Source organism: Citrus sinensis, chromosome 4, assembly GCF_022201045.2.
Source record: "Citrus sinensis cultivar Valencia sweet orange chromosome 4, DVS_A1.0, whole genome shotgun sequence".
NCBI lineage: Eukaryota > Viridiplantae > Streptophyta > Magnoliopsida > Sapindales > Rutaceae > Citrus > Citrus sinensis.
This window is the reverse complement of record NC_068559.1, coordinates 6,192,325-6,219,458: the sequence shown is the minus strand read 5'-3', so window position 1 is coordinate 6,219,458 and position 27,134 is coordinate 6,192,325. Positions and strand designations below refer to the sequence as shown.

Here is a 27,134-nt window from a genome sequence, read left to right as displayed (position 1 = left end):
AACGTGATGTTATCTAACTTGTGTTATTTTAGCTTTATATTTGTCAGGTTTTGGTAGTTTAGGAACCTGAAAATTTTGTCCTTTTAACTGATTTTTAGAGAGCATGAGGATTGGTTACAACTTTGCCATCCACGAAAAAATGAGAAGTGGTTGCAAGATGAACACAACCGAACATTTGCAGATTAGCTAACAGATAAGGTTTTGATAACATTAGTTTAATTAATTCCTTTTTTCCTTTCTGTTTCGGTTTGTGCTTGTTTAACATTATATTCCTATTGATTAATAATAGGTAAATATGTTGATAGAGAACAGTGACGTTGTTACTCAAACAATCCGTTGGTTATCCCAAGGGCCTCGTCCTTATGTTTTCCAACATCCTGGATATGACATAAATGGTTTTCACTTTGTTACAAGAGATCGAGACTTAAATAGAGTTACTCAAAATAGTGGAGTGTCATTGGTTGCACAAACAATTTCAGTCGCAAGTTCAAAAGATAAAAATCCTGTCACTTCTAACATCACATACTATGGAGTGATTAGAGAGATTTGGGATCTAGATTATGTTATCTTTAGAATTCCAATAATGAAGTGTGACTGGGTACATACCAGAGGTGGTGTTATGAAGGATAGACTCGGATTTACTTTGGTAGACTTGCAACGAATGGGTCATAAATATGATCCATTTATTTTAGTTTCTCAAGCCAACCAAGTTTTTTATGTACCTGATCAGTTTGATAAGAAGTGGTCAGTTGTATGCCAAATGCCTAGAAGAGGTAAACCCACACAAAGAAGCGAAGATGCAGTGGAATACCCTTCGTTGACTACTGAATTTCCAAGTGCTGATAACATAAACTCTATTGACGATGATTCTGAAATGTACGCACGAGACAACAAAGAGGGAATTTGGATTGGACCTTGAATATCGTTTCTGTGTTTGTTTGCATGAGCTGTTTGTTGAGTCCTTCTCAAAATGATATATGTTAAGGTTAATACAAGAAGTATTTATGGTATCTATTATTATTTTATTTTATATTTTTTGGCAGTTTTTATATGGTAGTGTATTCTCATCATTTGATTTTGTTCTGCAGTTGTGATATTCATCATGGATAAGGGAAAAAATGTCCCTGAGAGTTCTTCACCTGAGCAATCTGATGCCCATTTCGATGAGTTTTTAGATGAACAAAATGATGGATTTGTTGGTGAGGAATCAGAGTACCATGAGGCACTTATCCGTGAAGGATATGATCCTGAAACGCCCCTGGCCGATCATGTCCCTGATCTTGATGAGTTTGGAGATGGGAACGAGGATGAACCTGAGAGCAGCAGTAAGCGAAGCAGAGGTGGCACTGTTGGGTCAGAACAAAATAAAAAGAGGAAAAGAAGTGGAAGGTTTGTGGTTAAATACAACAGCCTTGGTGTTCCAGTTGGTGAAGAAGCCATTGAGCTGGCTACGTATATTGGTGTTTTGGCTCGTACATCAATTCCAATCCTCTACAACGATTGGCGTAGAGTTCCAGATGATACGAAGGAGCGTCTATGGGAGTCTGTTAAGGTATAAAATAATTTCCTTTAGACGATTACTCTAGTTTTATTGTGGCTGGAAAAATCTCACATTTTCATAATGAAACTTGAAGGTGTACTTCGTGGTTCATCCTCGAAGTAGGAAGCAAGTACTACAAGCCATCGGAGCTGCATTTCGGAACTTTAAGTACACTCTAATGAGGAACTATGTTTTACCATTTGTTAATGACCGTAAAAGGCTTTTCAAGCCACCAGCACGGTACAGCACGATTGCTAAGGAAAGTTGGATTAAGTTTGTAAAGGAAAGACTATCTGAAAAATTTCAAGTGAGTGTCTAATTCAAGTGTTAATAATATATCAATGCTTATGACATTTTTCCTTATGGGTTTATCCATTGTTTGTTTGGTTGTTTTAAGCAGAAAGTTAGTGGTGTGAATAAACTTAGGCGGGCACAAAACAAGTTTAATCATCGCCTAAGTAGAAAAGGTTACGTTGGGTTAATGCAGGAAGTGGTATGTACTGTGAGTTAGTTGCTAACATTTTACTGTTGTTTGGTTAATGCAAATAATGATTGTTACTAACATTTTAACTTTTTATTAACTTTTTTACAGTGCTCAGAAACAGGCCTTACTGAAGAAGAAGTGGACAGGAGTGTTCTTTGGAAGAGAGCTCGGCAAATGAAAAACGGAGGATACCACCCCGATGTTGAACCAGTTATTAAAAAAATCGTAAGAAAGTTTTTGCTTACTACTGTAATTCTATTTGTGATTACTTATACTTTGATAACATTGGCTTACTTAATTCATTTGTGTGGTAGGATAAATTGGAGATGGAAGCTAAGAAAGGAAAGATGCGGTCATCCGGAAAAAATGATATTCTCGCACAATCTTTAGGAAAAGCTCCAAAATGTGGTCATATGCAAGGAGTGGGCAAGTTTGTGACCCCGTCTCTGTATTTTCAAACTTACCAGAGGCCTGCTGATAGAGACAGGCAAAGAGAGAACCGTCTATGGAGGGAATCAATTAATCGGCAGTTGGAAGAAATGAGAAATGAACTAAGAAAAACACCTCGTCATTCAGATATAGCAAGTTCCAGCTACCCTCGCGTGCCTGGTGAAAACAATAATGTTGTTGGAGATGATGGCATAGAGTCTGTTCAAGCTGAAGCAGTTGCTGAAACAACAAAGGTCAGTTTGTTTACTATTTTTCTTATTATTTCTAGATTTAGTCTTTTGCTGGATAAGAGTTGTTGTAGTTACTGTTCTTACATGTTATTTGTGGATTTAGTTTGCTGTATGTTTACTATTTATACATATGTTCTTTCTGGGGTGTCATTTGATACTGTTAACTACTTTGTAAGAGAAATTTAGAGTATTTAGAAACTATTTATGCCAATCATACTGAACAATTATGTTTGTAACAGCCTGATCATTTGAAAAAAAAGAAGCAAGGGACACCTAAGAAAGAGACAGACATAGCAAACAAAAACAAGAATACACCTGCCAAAAAATTCTCTGTCATTGCAAGAAAGAGTCCAAGATTGAACCCAACTGAAATCCCAGTGGAGATGCCTGATGATTTGTTACAGGGAAAAAAAATAGCAATCCTAAACATCAAGGCACAAAAAAACATTTGAACTTTGAATCAGCAGAACAGCATAATGATATAATAGAGATAGGACATACAGATGCTGTAAAACAGACCAAGGACGAGGGCAAAAAAGTTACAGTGAAGCCTTTGCCAACAAGGAGGAACACAAGGCATGCAGGAGGAGTACAACGAAACAAGATTCCGTTGCTGCAGTTGTTTGGCACAATGTGTGAAGCTAAGATGTCAGACCAAGAATGGATTCCATAACTACTGGATGATGGTGTTTTCCATTTGGAAGGGATTAGAGCTCATATTGGAAGGCGTGACTGTAGTGCAGTTCTGTCAATGGATGCTATAGGAGTAAACGTAATCGAAGTCTATATTGCGTAAGTGATTCATAATCATTCTAGTTTTATGTGTACTTTATATGGGAGTCCCAATTAATGGACTTTAACATTGTTTGTCTATTGTTTATCAGGATGTTGTATGCTTCCATTCTCCCTGGGAAAAGAGGAGTGAAACCATTTGGATTCATTCGTCCAGGTCTGGTTTCACTAGGCGAAGAACGTAATCCTACTGCATCATTTGACCTTAGGGCACGTGGAGTTTATGATCGATTGAAAAAAGCAAAGAAGGGACAATTCATCTTTATGCTAGAGATGGCAGAAAAACCCGCCCGGACCGGATCCGGCCCGGACCCGGCGTATGCGGTCCGGGTTTTACCCAGACCGGATGCATGGAAAAAGCGGATCCGGGCATTGATTTTCAATGCCCGGCTACTTCCGGGCACGGGTCCGGTCACAGCATTAAGAACCCGGAACCCGGACCCGTGCCCGGTTTTTTATTAAGTAAAAAAAAGAGAGGAAAATATAAAAGCAAAAATACATTTTGCTTTGCCCAATTGCTCCCAAACCGAACCCTAAATCGCAAATGCAACACACACTGAAATCTCGCAAACGCAACACCTCTTTTCGTCTCTCCACCAGCAGCCACCACCCACCGGCACCGATGCAGTGTTGACCGCCCCTCTCCCTCCACGAACCTCTTACCTTCCTCGGTCAACTCTTTTCATTTATTGCAAAGCAACGTTGCAGTTTTGAAGCATGGCTGCATTTTTATTTCCAGACTTCCAGTGCAGAACTACAACAGTGTTGTTGCATCCATTATGTTTAGTGTGCAGAACTACAGCAGTGTTGTTGCAGAGATGCAAAGAATATTGTATCATAATTTTTTTTTTGAAAAAAAAACTTAAATTGGTTTTGTTTTGACTATTTATTCTTCGGTTTAAGTTAAATATAATTTTATTAGAATTTTGCATTTTTCGCGTCGGCTTCTTGTAAATTGTCGCTTTGTTGGTTATAATTTTATATCAATTTTAAGGTAACCTTTTGAATTCTGAAGTGGTGGGGGTTAAAAGTTGAATTTGGGTTTTATTCATTCTTTTGCAGTTTAAAAGAAAAAAAAAATTAAGTCCACATCAGGCCTCTCTTGATCTACGTTGTTCACTAGATTTGTGGATGTTGCATCTTCTAATCATTGCATAAATGGAAATTAAATCTTTCTCGCAGTTCTTTTTAATCAACGAGTTCTTGTAATTGAAAACAATGGTTGAGAACTGGGCAATTAACAAGCAGCTTTGGAAATGCGGGTAGAGAAAACCCGGAAAAAACCCGTGCCCGGATAGTGCCGGGCATATGCCCGGCCCGCATAGAAAAAATCCGGGCACGGTCCGGATCCGGGTAGCTATGTGTGACATGCGGGTCGGTCCCGGGCAGCCCCAAACCCGGACCCGACCCGCACTTTTGCCATCTCTACTTTATGCCTTATAATCCCTAGTATGCTCCTTTAATACTTTTCAACTCATATTAATTTCTTTTCTTGCCTTAATTTACTGAAATTGCTACCTTACTGTTCTTTCTTTTATTATAGTTATCATTGGGTGCTGGTCGTCTTTGATGTGTTGAAAAAAGAAGTTTATTATCTCGATTCTTATGGGGGAGATCCTGATGATGATTTAAAAGAGCTCATTAAAGTGTATGTTCAATTTTTTTTATTACCATTGTCAATATAAAATTACTTTTACATAATTTACAGATACTTTGTTACAATTTTTTTTTTGTATACAGCTCTATGACAATGTTTATAGCACAAGAGGGTAAGGAGAAATGGAATTATAATAAGATGGTCAGATCCGTAAAGGTTTGAACTATTACCTTAACTATAATTATATATTACCATGCTTAATTGTTATTAAAATGAACTGTACAATTGCTGATTGTGAACAGGTCCCACAGCAACCAGCAAGTTCAGTCGTGTGTGGATTTTACGTCATGAGATTCATGAAAGACTTAATTAATGACTTCTCTTTACTAATGAACAATGCGAGTTCCTTGATCATAATTTGCTTCATAAAAAAGAACATGTCCCGTTTCAAAGTTTCACTAAATATTTATTTTTCATAAATAGTTCAACGGAAAGACAACATATTCTGATGCTGAATTAGACGAAGTCCGTATTGAGTGGGCAAACCATTTTTCTGGAGTACTTGCTGTTATGTGAGGTAACCCTTACTTATTATGTTGTTATTGTGAGTTCATTGATGAAATATATTTTACTTGGGCAGTTATCTAGCTTATTATACTTCTATGTTGGATTATGATGAAGATGGTGGGTACTGCTGGAGTTCGCTAGTTTTTTTCTTTGTTTGGAAAATAGCTCCTGGATATTGATGCAATTTTACACATTTCGGTTGTTCTTAGGTTGGATTTTCACGTTTGGGAACTGCTGGCCTTGTCTGATCAGTATTTTTGGCTCCTCTTATGTTGCTGGAAGTGTTGCTGGAAATGTTGCTGGAAATGAACTATGTTGTTGCCTTTGTTCATGTTGGTAGAAATGACTCTGTTGTTTGGCTTCCTTATGCTACTGGAATTGAACTGATCATTGTTAATTTGTGTTGTACATGCTGCTGGAATTTAGTTCTTAGGTTGTTACAATACTCTTCTTCTATTTATGTTGGATTTGTCACTCTCAAATTTGATTAAATTATGTTTGCTCACAATTATGAAATCTTAGTCAATGTTATCCATTTCATTTTCTTTGTCAGTTAATTTTTAATTGCAATATTAATTTTAATAATCTAATTAATTAGCTAATTTATGAAATATTAATTTCTACTAAATCAATTGCAGGATTGTTATTAAAATGATAATAATTTCATGGTGCAAAAAAAATACCCCTTTTTTATTAATTATAATTTCAATTTTTGATTTAATTGAAAAAATTCATTTAATTATAATTTGCATTTCGCGCCAAATTTGATTTTCCTGCCAAAAATTCAAAATATGGCGCACAAATTTAAAAAAAAAGGGGCCAAATTCAAATTTATTATATTCCTCTCTAAATAAAGTTATGACAGTTATGTGACTAAAAATATTTATCACAGATTATGACTGGTATTATTCTGTCATCAATTCTTGACGGTGGCTACAATGACGGTATGAACAACCGTCATCCACCCCCTACTATGACAGATTTTGCCTGTCATGGTAGGCACTTTTTCTTGTAGTGTTATTTTTGGGTAATACTTAATATCTTATACTACTAATAATGCTATTAATTATTTCTAATATTTTCCACGTTGTCTCATGTTTCTGCAATTGGTGTTCAAATAGATCTACACCACACAAATGCAAGCCAATAAGGTTATATCTCCATGATTGAATCCATCTAGAGAAGACCTTGACTCACACTATTTGAAAACGCGTATTGGAAATTAACACTGGGAGGTTGCAAAACAATTAATTCTTATATAAACGCTTTGCTGAGAATCAAATACCCCAATCAACCGAAAACCATTGTAAACATGGCATCAGCATCCTCTGTTTCTAGATTGGTGGTCATTATAATTTTAATTAATGTTGGTGCCATGAGTGATACGACAATAGTTGTAATAGCATCAGCTGCTGCTGGATTATTGTCGTCACCCATACTGTTAGAAAGGGAAGCTTTACTTTTTACAGGCTGGTGGTACAACAATTGGGCGACGTCTGGCAACTACACGTCCAATCATTGTAAGTGGACTGGCGTCAGTTGCAATTCAGCGGGAAGCGTAATCGGGGTCAGCTTACTCTGGTATGAAAATGATAACATCAGGGGAGAGCTCGGTCGTTTCAAATTCTTTTGCTTTCCGAACCTCAGAAGTTTCAAAATTCATTCAAATTATTCTATCTCTGGAAGCATTCCATCCGAAATTACTGCCCTTTCAATGCTCCAAACTCTTGAACTGCCCTCCAACGGCCTTACGGGTAAGCTACGAAACTTCAACATATATATCTATGTATGTATAAAATCGGGCTGGTGCTTAAAGCAGGCATCTGTTTTTACAACACTGAAGAAGTTGTTAGGAAATTGGTGGGTGGAGCAGACACGCAGCTAAAGTAAAATTGGAAGAAAATAAAGAACAAGCACAAAAGAGGACACCAAAAAAATTACGTGGTTCGGCTTTTAGCCTACGTCCACGGGCGAAAACAGAACGAAATATTTTACTAGTGAAAAGGAGTTACAAGTATTTATAGGCAAAACTTTGCCTCAAATGTCAAACAAGTGGCCATAAACTTCAAGCCATACATCTTAAAAATTTCAAACTTTGAATTTTTCTTTTCTTTTACCAAACATTACGGCATCTATAATTTCAAAGCCAAGTGCCAACCATTCTTGTTTATTCAAAGCTTCTAGATGCAGCCAATTTTGACGTTCTCCCACTTGGAGATTAAATTGAAAAACAATCAATCTCCACACCATCCTTTCTGCTTCGCCATTGTCATGTTGCCTATGTTTCTGCTAGGCCACAAGAGGATCTACTCCAGATAAACTTGTCAGTATTTATTGGCTCAGTCAAAACATCTGCTAGGTTCTCCTTGGTATGGAATCAATCTCCACACTTCCGTTTTCCATTACTTCTCGAACGAAGTGATACTGAACCCCTATGTGCTTCATCCTGGAATGAAAGGCTGGATTCTTTGCAATGTGCAAGGCACTCTGACTGTCACAATACACAGAAATTTTCTCTTGTTTGTGCCCGAGCTCCTCCAATAACCTTTGTATCCAAATAGCTTCCTTGCAAGCTTGTGTAGCTGCCATGTATTCTGCTTCTGTTGTAGATAAAGCCACAACGGTCTGCAGTTTCGAAACTCAGCTTACAGCTGCTCTCGCAAGTGTAAACACATAACCAGTAGTGGATTTCCTTTTATCAAGGTCTCCTGCAAAATCTGAATCCACATAGCCCCTGACAGTCAATTCTGATCCTCCATAACATAATGCAACATCTGAGGTTCCTCTGATGTATCTTAAAATCCTCTGCACAGCTATCCAATGCTCTCCACTAGGATTCGCCATGTATCGACTGACTGCTCCCACTGCTTGTGCAATGTCCGGTCTAGTACATATCATAACGAACATCAAACTTCCCACTGCTGATGCATACGGTACTCGAGATATCTCCTTCCTCTCTGCTTCATTGCTAAGATACATACTTGAGGATAATTTGAAATTAACAGGAAGTGGGTAGAAATTGACTTACAATCTTGCATGTTGAAGCGCCGCAAGATTTTCTTCAAATAATTCTTCTACAAAAGCCAAATCTTCTTGTTATTTCTGTCTCGGTGAATTTGCATCCCTAGAATCTTGTTTGCTGGTCCCAAGTCCTTCATTTCAAACTCCCTAGCCAACTGTGCCTTCAATTCTTGGACTCGATCTTTGTTGGGACCTGCTACCAACATGTCATCCACATACAACAGCAAAATGATGAAATCATTATCTTCAAACCTCTTGTAATATGCACAATGGTCTGAACTGAGTCTGTTGTATCCAAGACTCATAATGAAGGAATCAAATCTCTTATACCAATACCTCGGCGCCTGTTTGAAACCATATAGAGATTTGTTCAACCTGCAAACCAAGTTTTCTTTTCCTATTTCTGCAAAACCTTTTGGTTGGAGCATATATATTTCTTCTTCAAGTTCTCCATGAAGAAATGCAGTTTTCACATCTAACTGCTCTAGATGTAGGTCAAATGTGGCACACATCCCCAAGACTACTCTGACTGTTGTGAGTCGAACCACCGGAGAAAATATCTCGTTGAAGTCAATACCTTCTTTCTGAGCATATTCTTTCACTACCAATCTTGCACGATACCATTCCACTTGGTCATTGCCATCACACTTGATCTTGTAAACCCATTTGTTTCCAATGGCTTTTCTTGCGTATGGTAGTGGTACAAGTTCCCATGTCTTGTTCTTGTGTAGAGTTTCAATTTCTTCTTGCATTGCTGTCATCTACAAGGCAACATCTGAGCTTTCTAAAGCTTCATGGAAAGTTGATGGCTCTCCATCCTCTGTTAGAAGACAGTATGCAACATTGATCTCTGTGACATACTCCGAGTGCCACACCGGTGGTCGTTTCTCACGAGTTGACCGATGAACTTCTGGAGCCTCGGACTCGACTAGTTCTTATTTTTCGTGCTCTGGTGCTGCTTCAGAAGAATCTGAATCTTCTGGATTATTTTCCACATATACCGATATAGTCTCTGACTTTTCTTTTACACTACTATCATCCTCATCTCTCCTTTGCAGTTGATTTTCTATAAAGATAACATCTCTGCTGATGACAATCTTGTGGGCAGTGGGGTCCCACAGACTATGCCCCTTTACTCCATCAGTATATCCCAAGAAGATACATATTCTAGATTTTGGATCTAACTTTGTTCTTTCTTGGGCATTGTACATCACATACACAAGACATCCAAATGCATGTAGGTAGGAATAATCAGCTGGCTTTCCAGTCCACATCTACATTGCTGTCTTCAGCCCAATAGTTGTAGATGGCGATCGATTTACTATATAACATGCAGTTTTGGCTGCTTCCGCCTAGAATGAATTGGGTAGACCAGCAGTCCTCAACATAACTCTTATCCTTTCTGTAAGAGTTCTATTCATCCGCTCTGCCACTCCGTTTTATTGAGGAGTGTATGCCACCGTGAACTGCCTCTGAATATCTTTTTGCTTACAGAAAGCAAGAAACTCACCGTCTGTATACTCTCCACCATTATCTGTCCTCAAACACTTGATCTTTTTACCAGATTCAAGTTCCACCCGCGCTTTGTATTCTTTAAACACTAGAAATACATATGACTTTTTCTTAATTGGATACACCCAACATCTTCTGGAATAATCATCAATGAAAGTCACCATGTACTTTGCACCTCCCATGGATATATCCGGTGATTCCCAAACATCAGAATGAATAAAGTCTAGAATGCATTTACTTTTAGCAATAGATCTACTGAATTTTAATCTATGCTACTTACTTATAACACAATGCTCGCAAAATGGTAAACTTACCGATTTGAGCCCTGGAAGCAATTTTCGCTCAGAGAGAATCTTCAAACCTTGTTCTGACATGTGACCAAGTTTGAGATGCCACATCATCGTTGACTCTTCTCCATTTGATGCGACACACGCATCAGCCTCCTGTAGTGTTTCTCCTTTAAGCATGAATAGATTAGCACCGATCTTTTCTGCCTTCATCAATACAAGCGCGCCTTTAACGATTTTCATAATTTCATTCTCCACATGAGTTTTGTACCAATGACTATCCATTTGTCCCAAAGACAATAGATTTTTCTTCAGGCCGTTGACATGTTGTACCTCTCCAATTGTGCGAATTGTACCATCAAATATTTTTATTTTGATAGTACCAATACCGGCGATTTCCAAGGCATGATCATTACCCATATATACAGATCCTCCTGAGATAGGTACATATGTGTGGAACCATTCTCTCCGCGAGGTCATGTGCCGGGTAGCTCCTGAGTCTATAAGCCAGACATCAGATAGTCGTTTTCTGCCTTCTGAAACAGTTATTGCTTCGTTGTAGAGAATTTTACCATCATCTGAGGTACTTGCTACACACCCCTGAGCATTTGATGACTCAGGTTCTTTACCTTCTCTTCTCTTCTGGTTACTCCAACACTCCTTTTTGGCGTGCCATTTCTTGCCACAGTTGTAGCATTTAATATTCTTCTTACTTCTGAATTTTGATCTACCATGACTTTGACTCCCACTGGGGCCACGTTCTGTTGATCTCCCTCTCGTCACCGATAGCGCCTCCGCTTGCTGCAAACTTACTTGTCTGTTTTCTTTATTTTTCTGCCTGCTCTCCTCATTTAATACAGAGGCTGTAACATCGTCGAAAACTAGACTGTCCACTAGATTGTTGTTTATTAGGTTGATGATGAGTTGATCATACGAATTTGGTAGACTTTGAAGTAGAAGCTCTGCACGTTCATTTTCCTCTATATTATGACCCAACGTTGTGAGTTGTGAAAATAGAGTTTTCAAGGTATTGATGTGGTCGGTCGCCATTGTAGATTCTGCCATTCGAAGAGTATAAAGTTTCCTTTTCAAGAAGATTTTGTTGTGTAGTGATTTGGCCTCGTACAATTTTGTAAGAGTATCCCATATTTCCTTCGCTGTATTTTTCTCTGCCACGCTGGATAATACTCCATCTGCAAGTGCCAAGTGTAGATCAGAAATGGTGTTACCATCTATCTCGCTCCACTTGTCATCAGTTATCTCCATGGGCCTTTCTCCAATTGCTGCCAAGCAATTATTTTTCCTCAATATAGTTTTCATCTTCATTTTCCACAACGAAAAATTATTTCCATTAAACTTCTCAATTTCATACTTTGCTGCCATTTTATTGATAAATACCGCACACAAGCTAGTGTACCACCTTGAATAGTTGTGATTATGTGTGAGAATGCATACCAGGAAAGTTCCCAGGAAAGACTGGAGGGGTCACAATGGTCCCACTTAAAACCCAGACTCCTTAAGCTCTTATCGCCTTTGTGACAGAACTTTCCTAGACATGTACAAAACCACACAGTTGTTTTACTCACACCACTATTCCTTGCTTTGCACCGCAAAATTCTTGGATCGCTCCCACCATCTATTGTGAATAGTACCGTATACGTGAACAGTATCGTATAAGTGAATAGTACCCCTTACGTGAACAGTACCCAACTCTAAAAATACAACCAATAGCTCTGATACCACTGTTAGGAAATTAGTGGGTGGAGCAGACACGCAGCTAAAGTAAAATTGGAAGAAAATAAAGAAAAAGCACAAAAGAGGACACCAAAAAAATTACGTGGTTCGACTTTTAGCCTACATCCAAGGGTGAAAATAGAAGGAAATATTTTACTAGTAAAAAGGAGTTACAAGTATTGTAGTATTTTAGCTCACTTCCCAAGACCCCAATACACCCAAACTCTCAGAACACTAATAACAACAGCTTATAATTTCAAGCTCTCTAAACTCTCTCTCAAAATGCTAAATTGCTCTCTCTTAATGGAATGAATTTGCTCATTCTCTTCGTTTCTATTTATAGAAAAAGCTTTGGCACTATTCATCAATTATATATTATTATTTTCTTCTTTTTCTTCTTTCTCTTGTCAAAGCCGTGTGCTTCTTTTTCTTTCAAACTTGTTGCAAAATTCTTCTTCTTCTTTGAACAAAATTATTGCTGACCATCTAGATGGCTGCTTTATACCATCTAGATGGCCACTTTATTTGACATTTTGGTATCAAAGCACTTCCTGTTAATTTCAAATTATCCTCAAGTATGTGTCCTAGCAACGAAGCGGAGAGGAATGAGATGTCTCGAGTACCGTATGCATCAGCAGTGGGAAGTTTAATGTTCGCTATGATATGTACAAGATCGGACATTGCACAAGCAGTGGGAGCAGTTAGTCGATACATGGCGAATCCTGGTGGAGAGCATTGGATAACTGTGAAGAGGATTCTAAGATACATCAGAGGAACCTCAGATGTTGCATTATGTTATAGAGGATCAGAGTTTACTGTCAGGGGCTATGTGGATTCAGATTTTGCAGGAGACCTTGATAAAAGGAAATCCACTACTGGTTATGTGTTTACACTTGCGAGAGCAGCTGTAAGCTGGGTTTCTAAACTGCAGACCGTTGTGGCTTTATCTACAACAGAAGCAAAATACATGGTAGCTACACAAGCTTGCAATGAAGCTATTTGGATACAAAGATTATTGGAGGAGCTCGGGCACAAACAACAGAAAATTCCTGTGTTTTGTGACAGTCAGAGTGCCTTGCACATTGCAAGGAATCCAGCCTTTCATTCCAGGACAAAGCACATAGGAGTTCAGTATCACTTCGTTCGAGAAGTAGTGGAAGATGGAAGTGTGGATTTACAGAAAATCCATACGACGGAGAACCTAGCAGATGTTTTGACCAAGCCGATAAATACTGATAAGTTTTTCTGGAGTAGATCCTCTTGTGGCCTAGCAGAAACGTAGGCAACATGATTATGGCGAAACAGAAAGGATGGTGTGGAGATTGATTGTTTTTCAATTTAATCTCCAAGTGGGAGAATGTCAAAATTGGCTGCATCTAGAAGCTTTGAATAAACAAGAATGGTTGGCACTTGGCTTTGAAATTCTAGATGCCGTAATGTTTGGTAAAAGAAAAGAAAAATTCAAAGCTAAAAATTCAAAGTTTGAAATTTTTAAGATGTATGGCTTGAAGTTTATGGCCACTTGTTTGACATTTGAGGCAAAGTTTTGCCTATAAATACAAGCTCTCAATTTAGAGCTTGTACCAATTCCATCGAGAGAGAAATATTGCTTTCTTTTAGTGTTGAGAGTATTAAGAGTTTAATAAACTCTTGAGTATCTAGTGAGTGAGAGATTGGATGTATTGGGGTTTTGGGTAGTGAGTTAAAATATTACATTACTTGTAATCCTTATTTCACTAGTGAAATATTTTCCTTTTGTTTTCGCCCGTGGACGTAGGCTAAAAGCCGAACCACGTAATTTCTGGTACCCTCTATTGTGCTTGTTCTTTATTTTCTTACAATTTCAACTTAGCTGCGGTCCTGCTTCACCCACTAATTTCCTAACAGAAGTGTGAGTCGTCCGCACTTGAGCTTGACTTTCCCTCTATGTAATATTTTTTTTAATGAAGATAGTGAATATTGATCTCGTTTTTCATAAATCACATGCACAATAGGAATTATCCTTTTAGAGATGGGGAGATTGAGGAATCTTGTCCACCTGGATCTATCTGATAATTACCTCTGGGGATATATCCCTCCAACTCTTGGTCGTCTAAGCAAATTGGAAAATTTGCACTTGTCTTCTAACTCCCTTGTTGGTAATATCCCCTCCACTCTAGGTCATCTAACCCAGCTAACTACTTTGGCTATTGCCTCAAACCATATTAATGTTTCCATCCCATTAGAAATCGGGAATTTGAACTTTCTTCAAGTTCTTGACTTGTCTGGAAATGAAATTAGAGGTTCAATTCCTTCAACATTTGGCCATTTAAAGAGGTTGAAAAGCTTAGACTTGTCCCAAAACAAACTTGTTGGTCCAATCCCTTCATCTCTGGGTCATTTGACTCAGCTAACCACTTTGAATATGCGCTCAAACCTAATCAATGGTTCCATCCCATTAGAAATCGGGAATTTGAACTTTCTTCAAGTTCTTGACCTATGCTTCAACAAACTTTAAGGTCCAATTCCTTCGACCATAGCTAGTTTAGTAAACTTGACGTCTCTGTCCCTGCATTACAACAATCTAACTGGACCTATTCCTTCAACACTTGGTCATTTAAACAGGATAAGAATTTTAGACTTGTCCGAAAACAAACTTGTTGGTCCAATCCCTTCGTCTGTGGGTCATTTGACTCAGCTAAATACTTTGAATATGTACTCAAACCAAATCAATGGTTCCATCCCATTAGAAATTGGGAACTTGAAACGTGTTGAAGCTGTCAAACTGTACGACAACAAACTTGATGGTCCAATTCCTCCAGAACTCATGAATTGCTCAAAGCTGATGGAATTAGAATTGGGAAACAACTTGTTAAGGGGAAGCATCCCGTCAGAGATCGGAAAACTTCAAGAACTATATTATCTTGATCTGAGCCATAACTTCATTAATGGTAAAATACTTTCTGAGCTTGGAGCAATTCCAAGCATAGATACCGTGGACCTTTCCATGAATAACCTTTCCGGTAGTATCCCTAAATCAGTCAGAAAAGTGCCACACTTAGATGTGTTAGGCAACAATTTGGAGGGAGAAATCCCAAGTACTTCGGCAAATGGGCCACCACCACATCACAAAAAGATTGCCACTCGCTTGGTTCCAATTATTCTTGCCATGGTCGCATTACTTGCCTTGATATTTGGAATCTTGATTATCCGTGCACGAAGGGATAAGAAAGTTGAACCAGCTGAGACAGGAGAAATTACCAAGTGCGCTGATGAGTTTGCAATTTGGAATTACGATGGTAGAATTACATTTCAAGACATAATTGAAGCTACTGAGGATTTCCATATCAAATACTGCATTGGAACCGGGGGCTATGGCAGCGTTTACCGAGCACGACTGCCCAGTGGAAAAGTAGTTGCTTTGAAGAAGCTTCACTGTTCAGAAACTGAGGAGTTAACTTCCCTCGAGAGTTTTCGGAATAAGGCTCGTCTACTGTCCCAAATACGACATCGAAATATCGTAAAGCTTTACGGGTTTTGTTTGCACAGGAAATGCATGTTCTTAATCTATGAGTACATGGAAATGGGAAGCTTGTTCTGTGTTCTGCGCACAGATGAGGAAGCTGTGGGGTTGGATTGGGCTAAAAGGGTGAACGTTGTGAAGGGCATGTGTCATGCTTTGTCATACTTGCATCATACTGCACACCACCAATTGTTCACCGCGACATATCAAGCAACAACGTTCTACTCAACTCAGAATTAGAAGCATTTGTTGCTGACTTTGGCGGTGCTAGATTGTTAAATTTTGACTCATCCAATCGAACTCTATTGGCTGGCACTTATGGATATATTGCTCCAGGTAATCTTTTAGCTATTCTTCTTCTGCTTCTTTAATTATTCTTTTAATTAATTTTTATATACACTCTGTTAAGTAATTTTTAAGCAGTTTTATTTAATTAGCTACTTAGGTTCAAATTTTTGAATAGGTAAAGAGCTGGAAAAGTGAATTTAAACTTTGCCTACCAGTTTCACTTTTTTTTTTTAATTTTAAAAAAAATACACTTTAAATATCAGTTAAAAACATATGGTTCTCTGTCATACCTTGCTGCAGATGCTCGAAGATATAAACAAATTGCTCTTGTTATTATTTAGGAAACATCACTAATAAAGGCTTCTGTTTTCATACAGAACTTGCCTACACCATGGTTGTGACGGAGAAATCTGATGTTTATAGCTTTGGAGTGGTGGCACTAGAAGTACTAATGGGAAAGCATCCAGAAGAGATCCTCTCATCGTCCTCTTGGTCATTGGATAAAAATATTAAGCTAATTGATTTGCTGGACCCCCGCCTCTCACCTCCGGTGGATCAAAAGATTAGGCAGGATGTCATTCTTGTTTCAACAGTAGCATTTTCATGCTTGCGTTCTCAACCAAAGTCTCGACCTACAATGCAACTCGTGTCCAACGAATTTATCGCTCGCAATAAGGCACTGATGCAGAAACCTTTTCATGAAATTTCAATTTTGGAGCTTAGAAACCAAGAAATGTATTTGGTTGATTAATGTGATATCTAATTATGGATGCGTATATTTAACTGTTCATGCATGTGATGGGATTGCTTCTAATCATAATGGATTTTTCCAATAAAGGTGACTGTTAATTGGTTCTGAAATTATTAGGTACTTGCAATGTATTATTAATTCTATTTTCACGTTCACTTCCTATATATGTTGAATTGCAATTAAACAAATGTGCAAACTACGACATTAATCTCTCTGGTTAAGCTAGTACTTTCGCAGTTCACTCTGATAAAATAAGTTTTGTCTAATTGTCTCCCTCTGAATGAGCTGAATTAAATAAGGAATTTACGGTTGTATCTGTACGAGTTAAAAGGGTAAATTGTTATTTTAATTATTAGTTTATTTTACAAATTATATACATAAACTTTATTCAGAACGAGGTTCTTAATGTCGCGTTATTTAATATATATTAGTTTTTTCACTCCTTTGTAAATATTCACACAAACATATACAAAAAAATTTTAATTTAGCCGATCCGATCAAACATCCTGGACCCACGGCTGATGTTAGGAAGCTTCTGCATAAGTTGTGGTTAGTGATATCCCACCAACTACCTGCCAGCACAAGATAAACTAACGTCAGGTCATGATCAAGAAAAATTTGCATTGGGCCGAAGAGTCCAATGTCATAATCATGCATATATGAAGCACTTTCAAATGGTTGATCTAACAGTGTCTGGTTTTCATTTTTTGAGCTTTTTACCAACGACTGGAGAGTAGAGAACAACACATGATCCCCATTACAGTATTGTTGCTTGAATTTACAGGCTTCATCATTCAGTACCTTCAAATCTATATATGACGAGATGGAAGAATGAACTTAAATTTATTATTGTAATTTCTGAGTTTTAAAATGATAAAGTAACACGCTGCTGGTTCATTGAAATTTAAGACATTCAAAATGGAGCGCAAGAGAAAAATAAAAGTTAAGAGCTTTACCTTCAGCATAATAAGGAGTCTGCTGCATCAGGCTCACTTTATCTGCCTCTATAGACCACCACCTCTTCATCTTCAGCCTTCTCAATGACACTCTCTGCGGTTTCTTCATTTCATTCTTGGGCCACCGCATCTTCATCTTCAACATTCTCAGTAGGCTCTGATGGTGTCACAATTGTAGTGGGGGTAGTGAGGGGGACAGCCTCATTATTTTTCCTGGATCCATTAGACCGAGCCATGTGTTTCTTCCCCCTTTTATGACCCTCCATCACAACAGCGGAGTGAGTACCAACCTGAAAAACTTCACACCAGAATTCGAAGTTCTCTCTAAGGGGAAGTTTTCTCCTCATCGTCCCTCCAGTTGGTATTCCATTTGTTGTCTTCTGAGTGATTGTATTCAACGCCTTCTTCTTTGGCAGCTCCTCATTTTTGTTCTCTGAATCTTCTTCGCCCCCCACATTCTGGTCAAAACCCACAACAGTTTTAATAGCTTTAACTGATTCTGTTTAGGCTTTGATTTCTTGGCTGGAGCTATCTCTACTTTCGGTAAGCTTAATTGTCTTTCCAGATTCTTTTGATGTTGTTTGAAAGAAAACAGAGATGTGCTGTTTGGTTGAATAGAAAATCACAGAGAAAATTCTCAATACTGGTATTGGATAAGATTCGATTCATAAGAACTTTTACAAATCAGTACAAGTATTTATATTATTCCTTACACGTGAGAATTGCTTAGTAACTCACTAACTAACTAACTAACTTTTATGAGCTGGATCGCTAACACTTGACTAATCACGCTGAGCTGTTATTCTTCACTAACAACCTTCTGCTGACGTGGCTTCACCAAGCTGCTTGAATAATGAGCAGCCTTGACATTGTTGAAGATGAGGTAGTGCACATCTTCTGAGCTCCAATTAGCTCCGTTTAAGATGCTCATCTTGACCACAGTCCACTTTCTGGTCTAAATCAACGACATTTTTATTAGGTTTAACTGATTCCTCTTCTAGAGTAGCCTTAATTTCCTGGCCAGCACTATCTCTGCTCAGTAGAGTTTTTTGAAGTGGAGTTACTGCACATCTTCTCATCTCCAAGTAGTCCTTCTTCCTGGCCTTGTGCTTCTTGCCGTGAAGATGCTCATCTAGATCTCTCTTGCTAGTAGTACTGACCTGACAGAGGGCACAACTCCAATCCATGGGGTTTCTTTGAACTCGTCAACATGAGCTCTCCAGAACCTGCTGGTAGTGTGGAAGCTTCCTGTTTTGATCCACAAAGATTGGGATATGGTTTAACCTGCTGGGCTTGACAACCCTCCTCTTTCTGGTCTAAACCAACAACAGTTCTATTAGCTTTAACTGATTCCTATGTTGCTTTATTCTTCATTTCTTGGCCAGCACTGTGATACGACACTCTTTAAGCGAGTGCAGGCTCCAATCTGTGGGGAAAAGAATTTGCAGAAAGAGAAAAGGGACAGGGGAATTGCAGAGAAGAGAAAGAAGACGAAGCTGAAAAAAGACAAAATGATATATTCTTTTTTGATATCCCTCATGGGTCCCTTTGACAGTACAATATATTCTCTCTCCCAAAAACAGCCATGCACCCTTAACTAACTAAAATAGAATAAAATTGATAACAACAAAATAATAATTGAAAACAAAACAATATTCGTTATTATAATCTCTCAAGCATTCTCGAACATTCCTCAAATGACAAAGTCTTTGAGCCATCCTGGTTTCTTTCTCGCGCGAGCTGAACCTGTCTTGAGCTGCTCTCTAGCTTGTGTCTCATTCACGGGTTGGACTTCTTCCATTTCTGCAGGCTGGGTCTCTTCCCTTGCTGTCTCATTGTGCTCGATCTGATTCACAACAATTGGCCAGGTTGTATCATTCCCCATTCCTTGAAAGCTTACCTTGTCCTCACGGTGTAGTGCAGGGTAGAGTTTACGAAATTCCTCAAAGTCCTCCCAAGTTGAATTTTCTGGTGAGCTATCAGACCATTGCACCAAAATTTGTGGAATTTCTTTGCCTTGTCGAAGTATCTTTCGCTCAGCACATACTGCAATTGGTGATGACAAGGGCTTGTTATCCACACTTCCTGGAGGCAGTGAATAAACATCAATGGGGGAGTTTCCCACATAAGGTTTTAGTAAGGAAATATGGAACACCGGGTGAATTCTACAATTTGTGGGTAACTCTAACTTGTAAGCAACGGGTCCAATACGCTCTACCACTGTGAATGGTCCATAATAGCACCTTGCCAGCTTATGAGATGAGCGCTTAGCAACTGATGTCTGGCGATATGGCTGAAGGTGCACCAACACTTTATCACCTACCTGCAATTGAGTTTCTCGGCGATGTAAATTAGCCTTTTGAGCCATTCGATGCTGAGCTTGTCGTAAGTTCTCTTTCAATGAGCAAAGCATGGCATCCCTCTCAATTAACATGTCTTCTAAAGCTTGGATTGAAGTAGAGCCCCTTGAGTAACTTGGAATTGTGGGAGGAAAACGACCATAAAGGGCTTGAAAGGGAGTCATTCGCAAGCTGCTGTGATAACTGGTATTGTAGCAAAATTCAGCCCAGCCTAAAAATGAAGACCATGTCTGTGGCTTATCTTGTGAGAAGGCTCGTAAATATTGCTCAAGCCCTCGATTAACTACTTCGGATTGACCATCCCTTTGGGGGTGGTAAGCCGTGCTGTGCCGTAACTGTGTACCATTTAAATCAAACAATTTCTGCCAAAAGTTGCTCATGAATATAGGATCACGATCTGAAATTATAGAGCTAGGAAATCCATGTAATTTTACAACCATGTCAGCAAATAAAGCTGCTGTTTTGATGGCAGTAAATTGAGAAGGCAAGGCTCCAAAGTGAGCTGACTTTGATAAACGATCCACAACAACTAGAATTGCTTCAAATCCTCTCGAAAGTGGCAGCCCTGTAATGAAATCCATGGTTAACTCATCCCAAACTAATGAAGGGACAGGCAAGGGTTGTAATAGACCCGCCGGCGCTTGAGTTGAGTATTTAATTTGCTGGCAAACAAGGCAAGCAGCTACATGTTGCTCAACATCTTCCCTCATCTTAGGCCAAAAGAAAGTCGATGAAAGACGTACCAATGTCTATTTAATACCAGCATGGCCTGCCATAGGTGTCTCGTGAAACTCTTTGAGTAGCACGGCTTTTAATGATGAGTTGGGGCTGAGGTAATATCGATGTTGAAATAGCAGGAACCCTTCTTGAACTGAGAAGGCAGAAGAAAGTGAACCGGCTGCATACCTCTGATGGAGTTGTTTCATATCAGGAAGAGAGCAATTTTCCTTGTGCAGATTTGTCAATAGTTCACTAGAAGGTTGGCTTACAAACGACAAACAAAGAGTTGTTGGTTTGGGTTCTTCAGTCACGTTGTCCCTATGAATTCGCGATAAAGCATCAGCAGCTTTATTGAAGGTACCAGCTTTATAATCGATTCTGAATTGATATCCCATCAACTTACGAATGTAAAATTGCTGCTCTGGGGTGTGAATAACTTGTTGAAACAATTCCTTTATGCTTTTATGGTCAGTTCGTATAAGGAAAAATCTGCCAAGGAGGTATTGACGCCATTTTTGAACTGCAGCTACAATAGCATATAATTCCTTCAAATATGTTGAGGATGCACGCATTCGAGGACCCAACTTTTTGCTAAAATAAGATAGCGGATGCCCGGCTTGCATTAGCATAGCACCGATCCCGACATTAGAAGCATCGGTCTCAATGACAAACTCCAAGGCAAAATTCGGCAAGTGTAGTACAGGGGCTTCCACAAGAGCCTTCTTTAATGCTTGAAAAGCTTGAGTAGCTGCCAGGTTCCAATGAAAAACCTCCTTACAAAGCAACTCAGTGAGAGGAGCTGCGATGGTTGCATAGCCTTGAATAAAACGTCGGTAGTACCCTGTCAGCCCCAAGAACCCTCTCAGTTGCTTCACCGATTTAGGCAAGGGCCAATCTACCATGGCTGTGATCTTTTGCGGATCAGCATGCACTCCTCGAGTCGACACAATATGGCCCAAATAATCAATTGATTCCTGACAAAATAAACAATTGGAGAATTTGACATAAAATTGAGATGTGTATAAACAACTCATGACCTGCTCCAAATGATGCACATGTTCAGCCAATGATGCACTATAGACCAAGATATCATCAAAAAAGACAATAACAAATTTACGTAAAAAGGAAGCGAATAGTTGGTTCATTGTTGCTTGAAAAGTGGACGGCGCGTTGGTCAAACCGAACGGCATAACAAGAAACTCATAGTGTCCATCATGCGTGCGAAACGCTGTTTTATAAGTATCCCTCTTGTGAACTCTTATCTGGTGATAACCGGCTCTTAGATCAAGTTTGCTGAAAATCCTAGCACCGCCAAGTTCGTCAAATAGTTCATCAATGGTGGGGATGGGAAATTTGTCCTTCACCGTCACTGCATTCACAGCGCGGTAATCCACACAGAATCTGTATGAGCCATCCTTTTTCTTTACTAGCATTACCGGTGAAGAAAACGGGCTTTGGCTGGGTTTTATGATGCCTTGATTTAACATTTCTCTCACCAATTTCTCCATTTCGGTTTTCTGAAAATAAGGATACCGATAGGGGCGAACGTTGACTGGTTTGGAATTGGGAATGAGGTGTATTTTGTGATCAAATAGCCGTTGAGGGGGAAGACCAGTGGGTGGATCAAATAATGCCTTAAATTTTTTTAAGAGAGTAGTAATTGGTTTAGGCAACGACCTCAGAAATTCGAAGTCATTATCCGGCAATGTGTTGGTAGATGTGTGAGTGGCTGATGGCTCAGTTGGTAAAGAATGAAGTTCAAATAAGCTGTCGATTTTGGAGTTAGATAACAAGGCATGAAACTGGTTAAAAGAGATAAAATTCGGGTTTGGAATTGGGTCTCCCCGTAAAATGATAGATTTTCCCTCCCATTGAAACTCCATCGTCATCTCGGAGTAATCCGTAGAAATTCTTCCCAAGCTTTGTAACCATTGAATCCCAAGGACAGCATCAGGGCCTTCGATTGGCAAAAGGAATAAATCCAAAAGAAATTCATGCCCCTGCATATTAATAGGCACTTTAGGACAGAGAAATCGACAAGTAAGAAAATCGCCATTGCCAATGTAGACTCGAAAAGGAGGTATAGCTTGAACGGAAAGGCCAAGGCGTTCAGCCAATGGTGGCTTAAGGAAATTGTGGGTACTGCCACTGTCAATTAACACCTGAAACTGATAGCTGGCAACGGTGCCCAGCACCCTTAAAGATCGTGGATTAGTTTGCCCAGCCAAGGCATTCAAACTAGATATGTCCGCTGTGACTACTTCATCTGGTTGTGCATGACTAAAAGCGTCCTTACTTGGCTCATCATCTTCATCATCCATACCCATTAATAACAAAAACTTGCTACAACAGCGATGTGTGGCGCTATATTTTTGGTCGCAGTTGTAACAGAGCCCTTTTTCTCTTTTCTCTCTTAATTCGGCTGGAGTTAATCGACGAATGGGCAAGGTGGGAGTAGGCAATAATGGGGGTTGAGGTGGCTGTTTAGTGGCTGAAAAACTAGGAAGAGGAGTTGTTGTTGGGGTTTTATATGATGCAGGTTGTGGGGAGGCAGTAATGGTGGATTGGTGGGTGTGAGTAGATGAGGGTGTCCACTTTGTCCAAGAATGGCTAGAGGTCTTGATTTCTTCCGACCGTGCCTCATAAGCTTTGGCTAAAGCAAAAGCCTCCATGAGAGATGTGGGTCTTGCAAATAATAATTCTCGTCTGATATCGGGTTTTAAGCCCGTGATAAAGAAACTAACCAACAATGGCTCGGAGATGCTCGTGACCTTGTTCATCAAATCCTCAAAGGCAGACTGAAAATCAGCAACAGTCGACGTTTGGGAGAGCTTGGAGAGGTTACCTTGATGATCTTCATACATGGATGTACCAAATCTTTGCTTAAGATTGAGTAAAAAATTCTGCCAAGTGCTCAGCAAGTTGTTGGCCTTCATCCATTGATACCATGCTGCTGCTTTTCCCTCCATGTGAAAAGATACAATACGAAGGCGTAACTGGTCAGGGGTGCCGTGAAAATCAAAGAACTCATTGATTCGAAAATCCCAACCATTCGGATCAGTGCCATCAAATTTTGGGACATCCATTTTCATAGAACGCAACAGAGGAGAGATATCCGAAACACCTGACAGTACAGTCGAAGACGCTGGTTCCGGTGCCATTGGGCGGGAAGAACCCACTGACGCTCCGACAGAACCATTGATTTGGGAACGTAGCTCCTCAAATCGAGAATCCACCGTGGACATATATTGTTGTAAGGTCTGATGAACAGCAAGCGTTTGATTTTCAATGAGCGTTTTCATGGTGGAGAGAACTGCTGAATCAGTCGTTGGTTCTGTGAGAGACATTTGTTTTTTTTTTTTTGTGTGTGAAGAGATGAAATGAAAGCACCAGTTGATACGACACTCTTTGAGCGAGTGCAGGCTCCAATCTGTGGGGAAAAGAATTTGCAGAAAGAGAAAAGGGACAGGGGAATTGCAGAGAAGAGAAAGAAGACGAAGCTGAAAAAAGACAAAATGATATATTCCTTTTTGATATCCCTCACGGGTCCCTTTGACAGTACAATATATTCTCTCTCCCAAAAACAGCCACGCACCCTTAACTAACTAAAATAGAATAAAATTGATAACAACAAAATAATAATTGAAAACAAAACAATATTCGTTATTATAATCTCTCAAGCATTCTCGAACATTCCTCAAATGACAAAGTCTTTGAGCCATCCTGGTTTCTTTCTCGCGCGAGCTGAACCTGTCTTGAGCTGCTCTCTAGCTTGTGTCTCATTCACGGGTTGGACTTCTTCCATTTCTGCAGGCTGGGTCTCTTCCCTTGCTGTCTCATTGTGCTCGATCTGATTCACAACAATTGGCCAGGTTGTATCACACTATCTCTGCTTTCTGTAGATTTTTTTATCCACTTCTGAGCTCCAAGTAGTTCTTCCTTGGCCTTCTGCTTCTTACCTTGAGGATGCTCATCTACACCAACCTCCCCTTTCCGGTCTAGGCCAACAACAGTTTTTTTAGCTTTAACTGATTCCTCTTGTACTTTAGTGTTCATTTCTTGGCCAACACCATCTCTGCTTTCAGTAGATTTTTCTGACGTGGATGAAGTGGAGTTACTGCACATTTTCTTATCTCTAAGTAGTCCTGAAACCTTGGCCTTGTGCTTCCTACCTTGAAGATGCTCATCTAGACCTCTCTTGGTAGTAGCACTGATCCGACAGAGGGCACAACTCCACTCCTTGGGTTTGTTAGAATTCGCCGAAGGAAGCTCTCCAGAACCTGCAGGTGGTGCGGTAGCTTTCTGATTTGATCCACAAAGATTGGAATTGGGCTTAACCTGCAGGGTTTGACCTTCCTCCACTTTCTGGTCTAAACCAACAACAGTTTTATTACCTTTAAGTGATTCCTTTTCTACATTAGACTTCATTTCTTGGTCAGCACTATCTCTGCTTTCCGTATATTTTTTTGAAGTGGAGTTAATGCACATCTTCAAATCTCTAAGTACTTTTTCCTTGGCCTTGTGCTTCTTACCTTGGAGATGCACGTCTAGATCTCTCTCGGTAGTAGCATTGACCTGACAGAGGGCACAACTCCACTCCTTGGTTTTGCTTGAACTCGTTGAAGGAAGCTCTCCAGAACCTGCAGGTGGTGTGGCAGCTTTCTGCTTTGATCCACAAGTATTGGAATCAGGCTGAGGCTGGAAATGATACAGAAACCATTATGCCTTATATTAGTTATCACATCAATGGTAAAAATGAAAAAAATTCCCAGTGAGCTCCATCATTTGCTATTGTAGTACAGATGAAAGAATTTGTTTACAAAATACTAATGCACACATTTTATTTTAAATTGTGAATTCTCAAAAAAGGTAGGAATGTAGAAGTACATTTAAATAGTTAATACAACCAAAATCCTTGTTAATTAACAACATTTCCAGCACTGAACTAGGAAAATCTTTCCTTCCAAAAATCAGAAAAAAAAAGGAATATGTTTGAAAAGGATTCTGAAAGACTTTCTTAATAAGCTGGACAAGAAGAAGAGATGATATTAACACTTACGAGCGTTATAATTCATAATTTGAGGAAACACCATTTCAATGGAGCCTCCAGCCCAACGCACATACACAAAGACAAGCAATAAGATTTAAAATAAGAAATTACCGGGAAAAAGAAACATCAGAAATCAATCTGTACAAGTTCATATGACACTTCATGGTAAACATATGTAACCTCTCTTGGAACCTTAGCCTACGAGAAGCTCACATTTGCTCCGTGTTTTCGTTCAAAAAAGGTTTCAGACTCACATTCGTTCAAAAAAGCTCACATGTCCTCACTGCCAAATTTTAAAGCCGCAACTCTCTCGTCTACTTGAGTTGACCAAGCAAACTGAACTTGCGAACTTTGACCAACATAAATAACCAAATGCTAAGATGTTTGGAATTAAATGAAGATAGTGAGTCCAAATGTACTCCCCAACAAACTTGTCACCTGTGCATCAAGACCAAGTCTTTTGGCACTAAGAGTGGACATGGGAATCTCTAAGCAATGACCTCCTAATCACATACAAATCCAGGTTACTGATAATGCTCATCGATTTAAAGGCTTACAAGTTTACATAGAGGTAAGTAAAGAATTTGATAATAATTGAAACAGAGTTCGAACGCCAAACAATAATAATAAAGATAAATTTAATCTATAATATCAACTAAAAAGTTGTGATATATATTTTTTTTCTAATTTGATTTTTTGTTCAGCATCAGTTCTGTGGAAAATCGGTGCCTTTTGTATCAAGTAACGATGCCCTACAGAATGCAACTCTTCGTGGATATTTCAACTCTGCTCAAGCCTTTGGCTGATTATGCGGAGATTCTCTTACACATCAAGAAAACTTTATCGGCCGAAATGTCTCCCATTATCGTTGTCGGAGCATCTTATGGAGGAAGTAAGTTACAATATTATTAACTTACTTACATCTTTTGATTGACATCATGTCATCTGTCACCTTATTTTAAATATTTGACTAAAATCTGGATTACGCCTCAATTATTATGATACAATTTTATTTTATATTCCTACTAACAGATGCTCTTTGAGAGTTACTCGTGTGGGTTTGTTATTGTTATCATCAGTGCTCGCTGCATGGTTTCGCTTGAAGTATCCTCATATTGCTTTAGGAGAAGTTGCCTCTTCAGCCCCAATTCTCTACTTTGATAATATCACACCATCGAACGCATATTATGATCTTGTCAGCAAGGATTTTAGGGTAAGAAAATAATATTAATTAATTAAATTCTATATATGTATGATTATATTTTCTTGTTAAAATCTAACTATTGAATTTTG

At 39.0% G+C, this 27,134-nt stretch overlaps 2 protein-coding genes across 14 annotated transcripts in view; one reads left to right on the top strand and one right to left on the bottom strand.

Moving 5' to 3' along the window:
• The window catches only part of LOC102631492 (uncharacterized), a 167,683-nt gene that overhangs the window by 27,764 nt on the left and 112,785 nt on the right, over nt 1-27,134 (bottom strand). The window lies entirely within an intron of this gene.
• The window catches only part of LOC102611904 (probable leucine-rich repeat receptor-like protein kinase At1g35710), a 147,257-nt gene that overhangs the window by 22,528 nt on the left and 97,595 nt on the right, over nt 1-27,134 (top strand). Inside the window, exon 5 of one of the 10 annotated variants that reach the window (XM_052439382.1) lies at nt 16,382-16,871. The exons of 8 other annotated variants lie outside the window; for them this stretch is intronic. In XM_052439382.1, the coding sequence (XP_052295342.1) occupies nt 16,382-16,755 (374 nt within the window). In that variant the 3' untranslated portion in view covers nt 16,756-16,871. Of the gene's footprint in view, nt 1-16,052; nt 16,124-16,381; nt 16,872-27,134 lie in introns of those variants that run through there. One more of the 10 variants, XM_052439389.1, reaches the window with a different exon arrangement.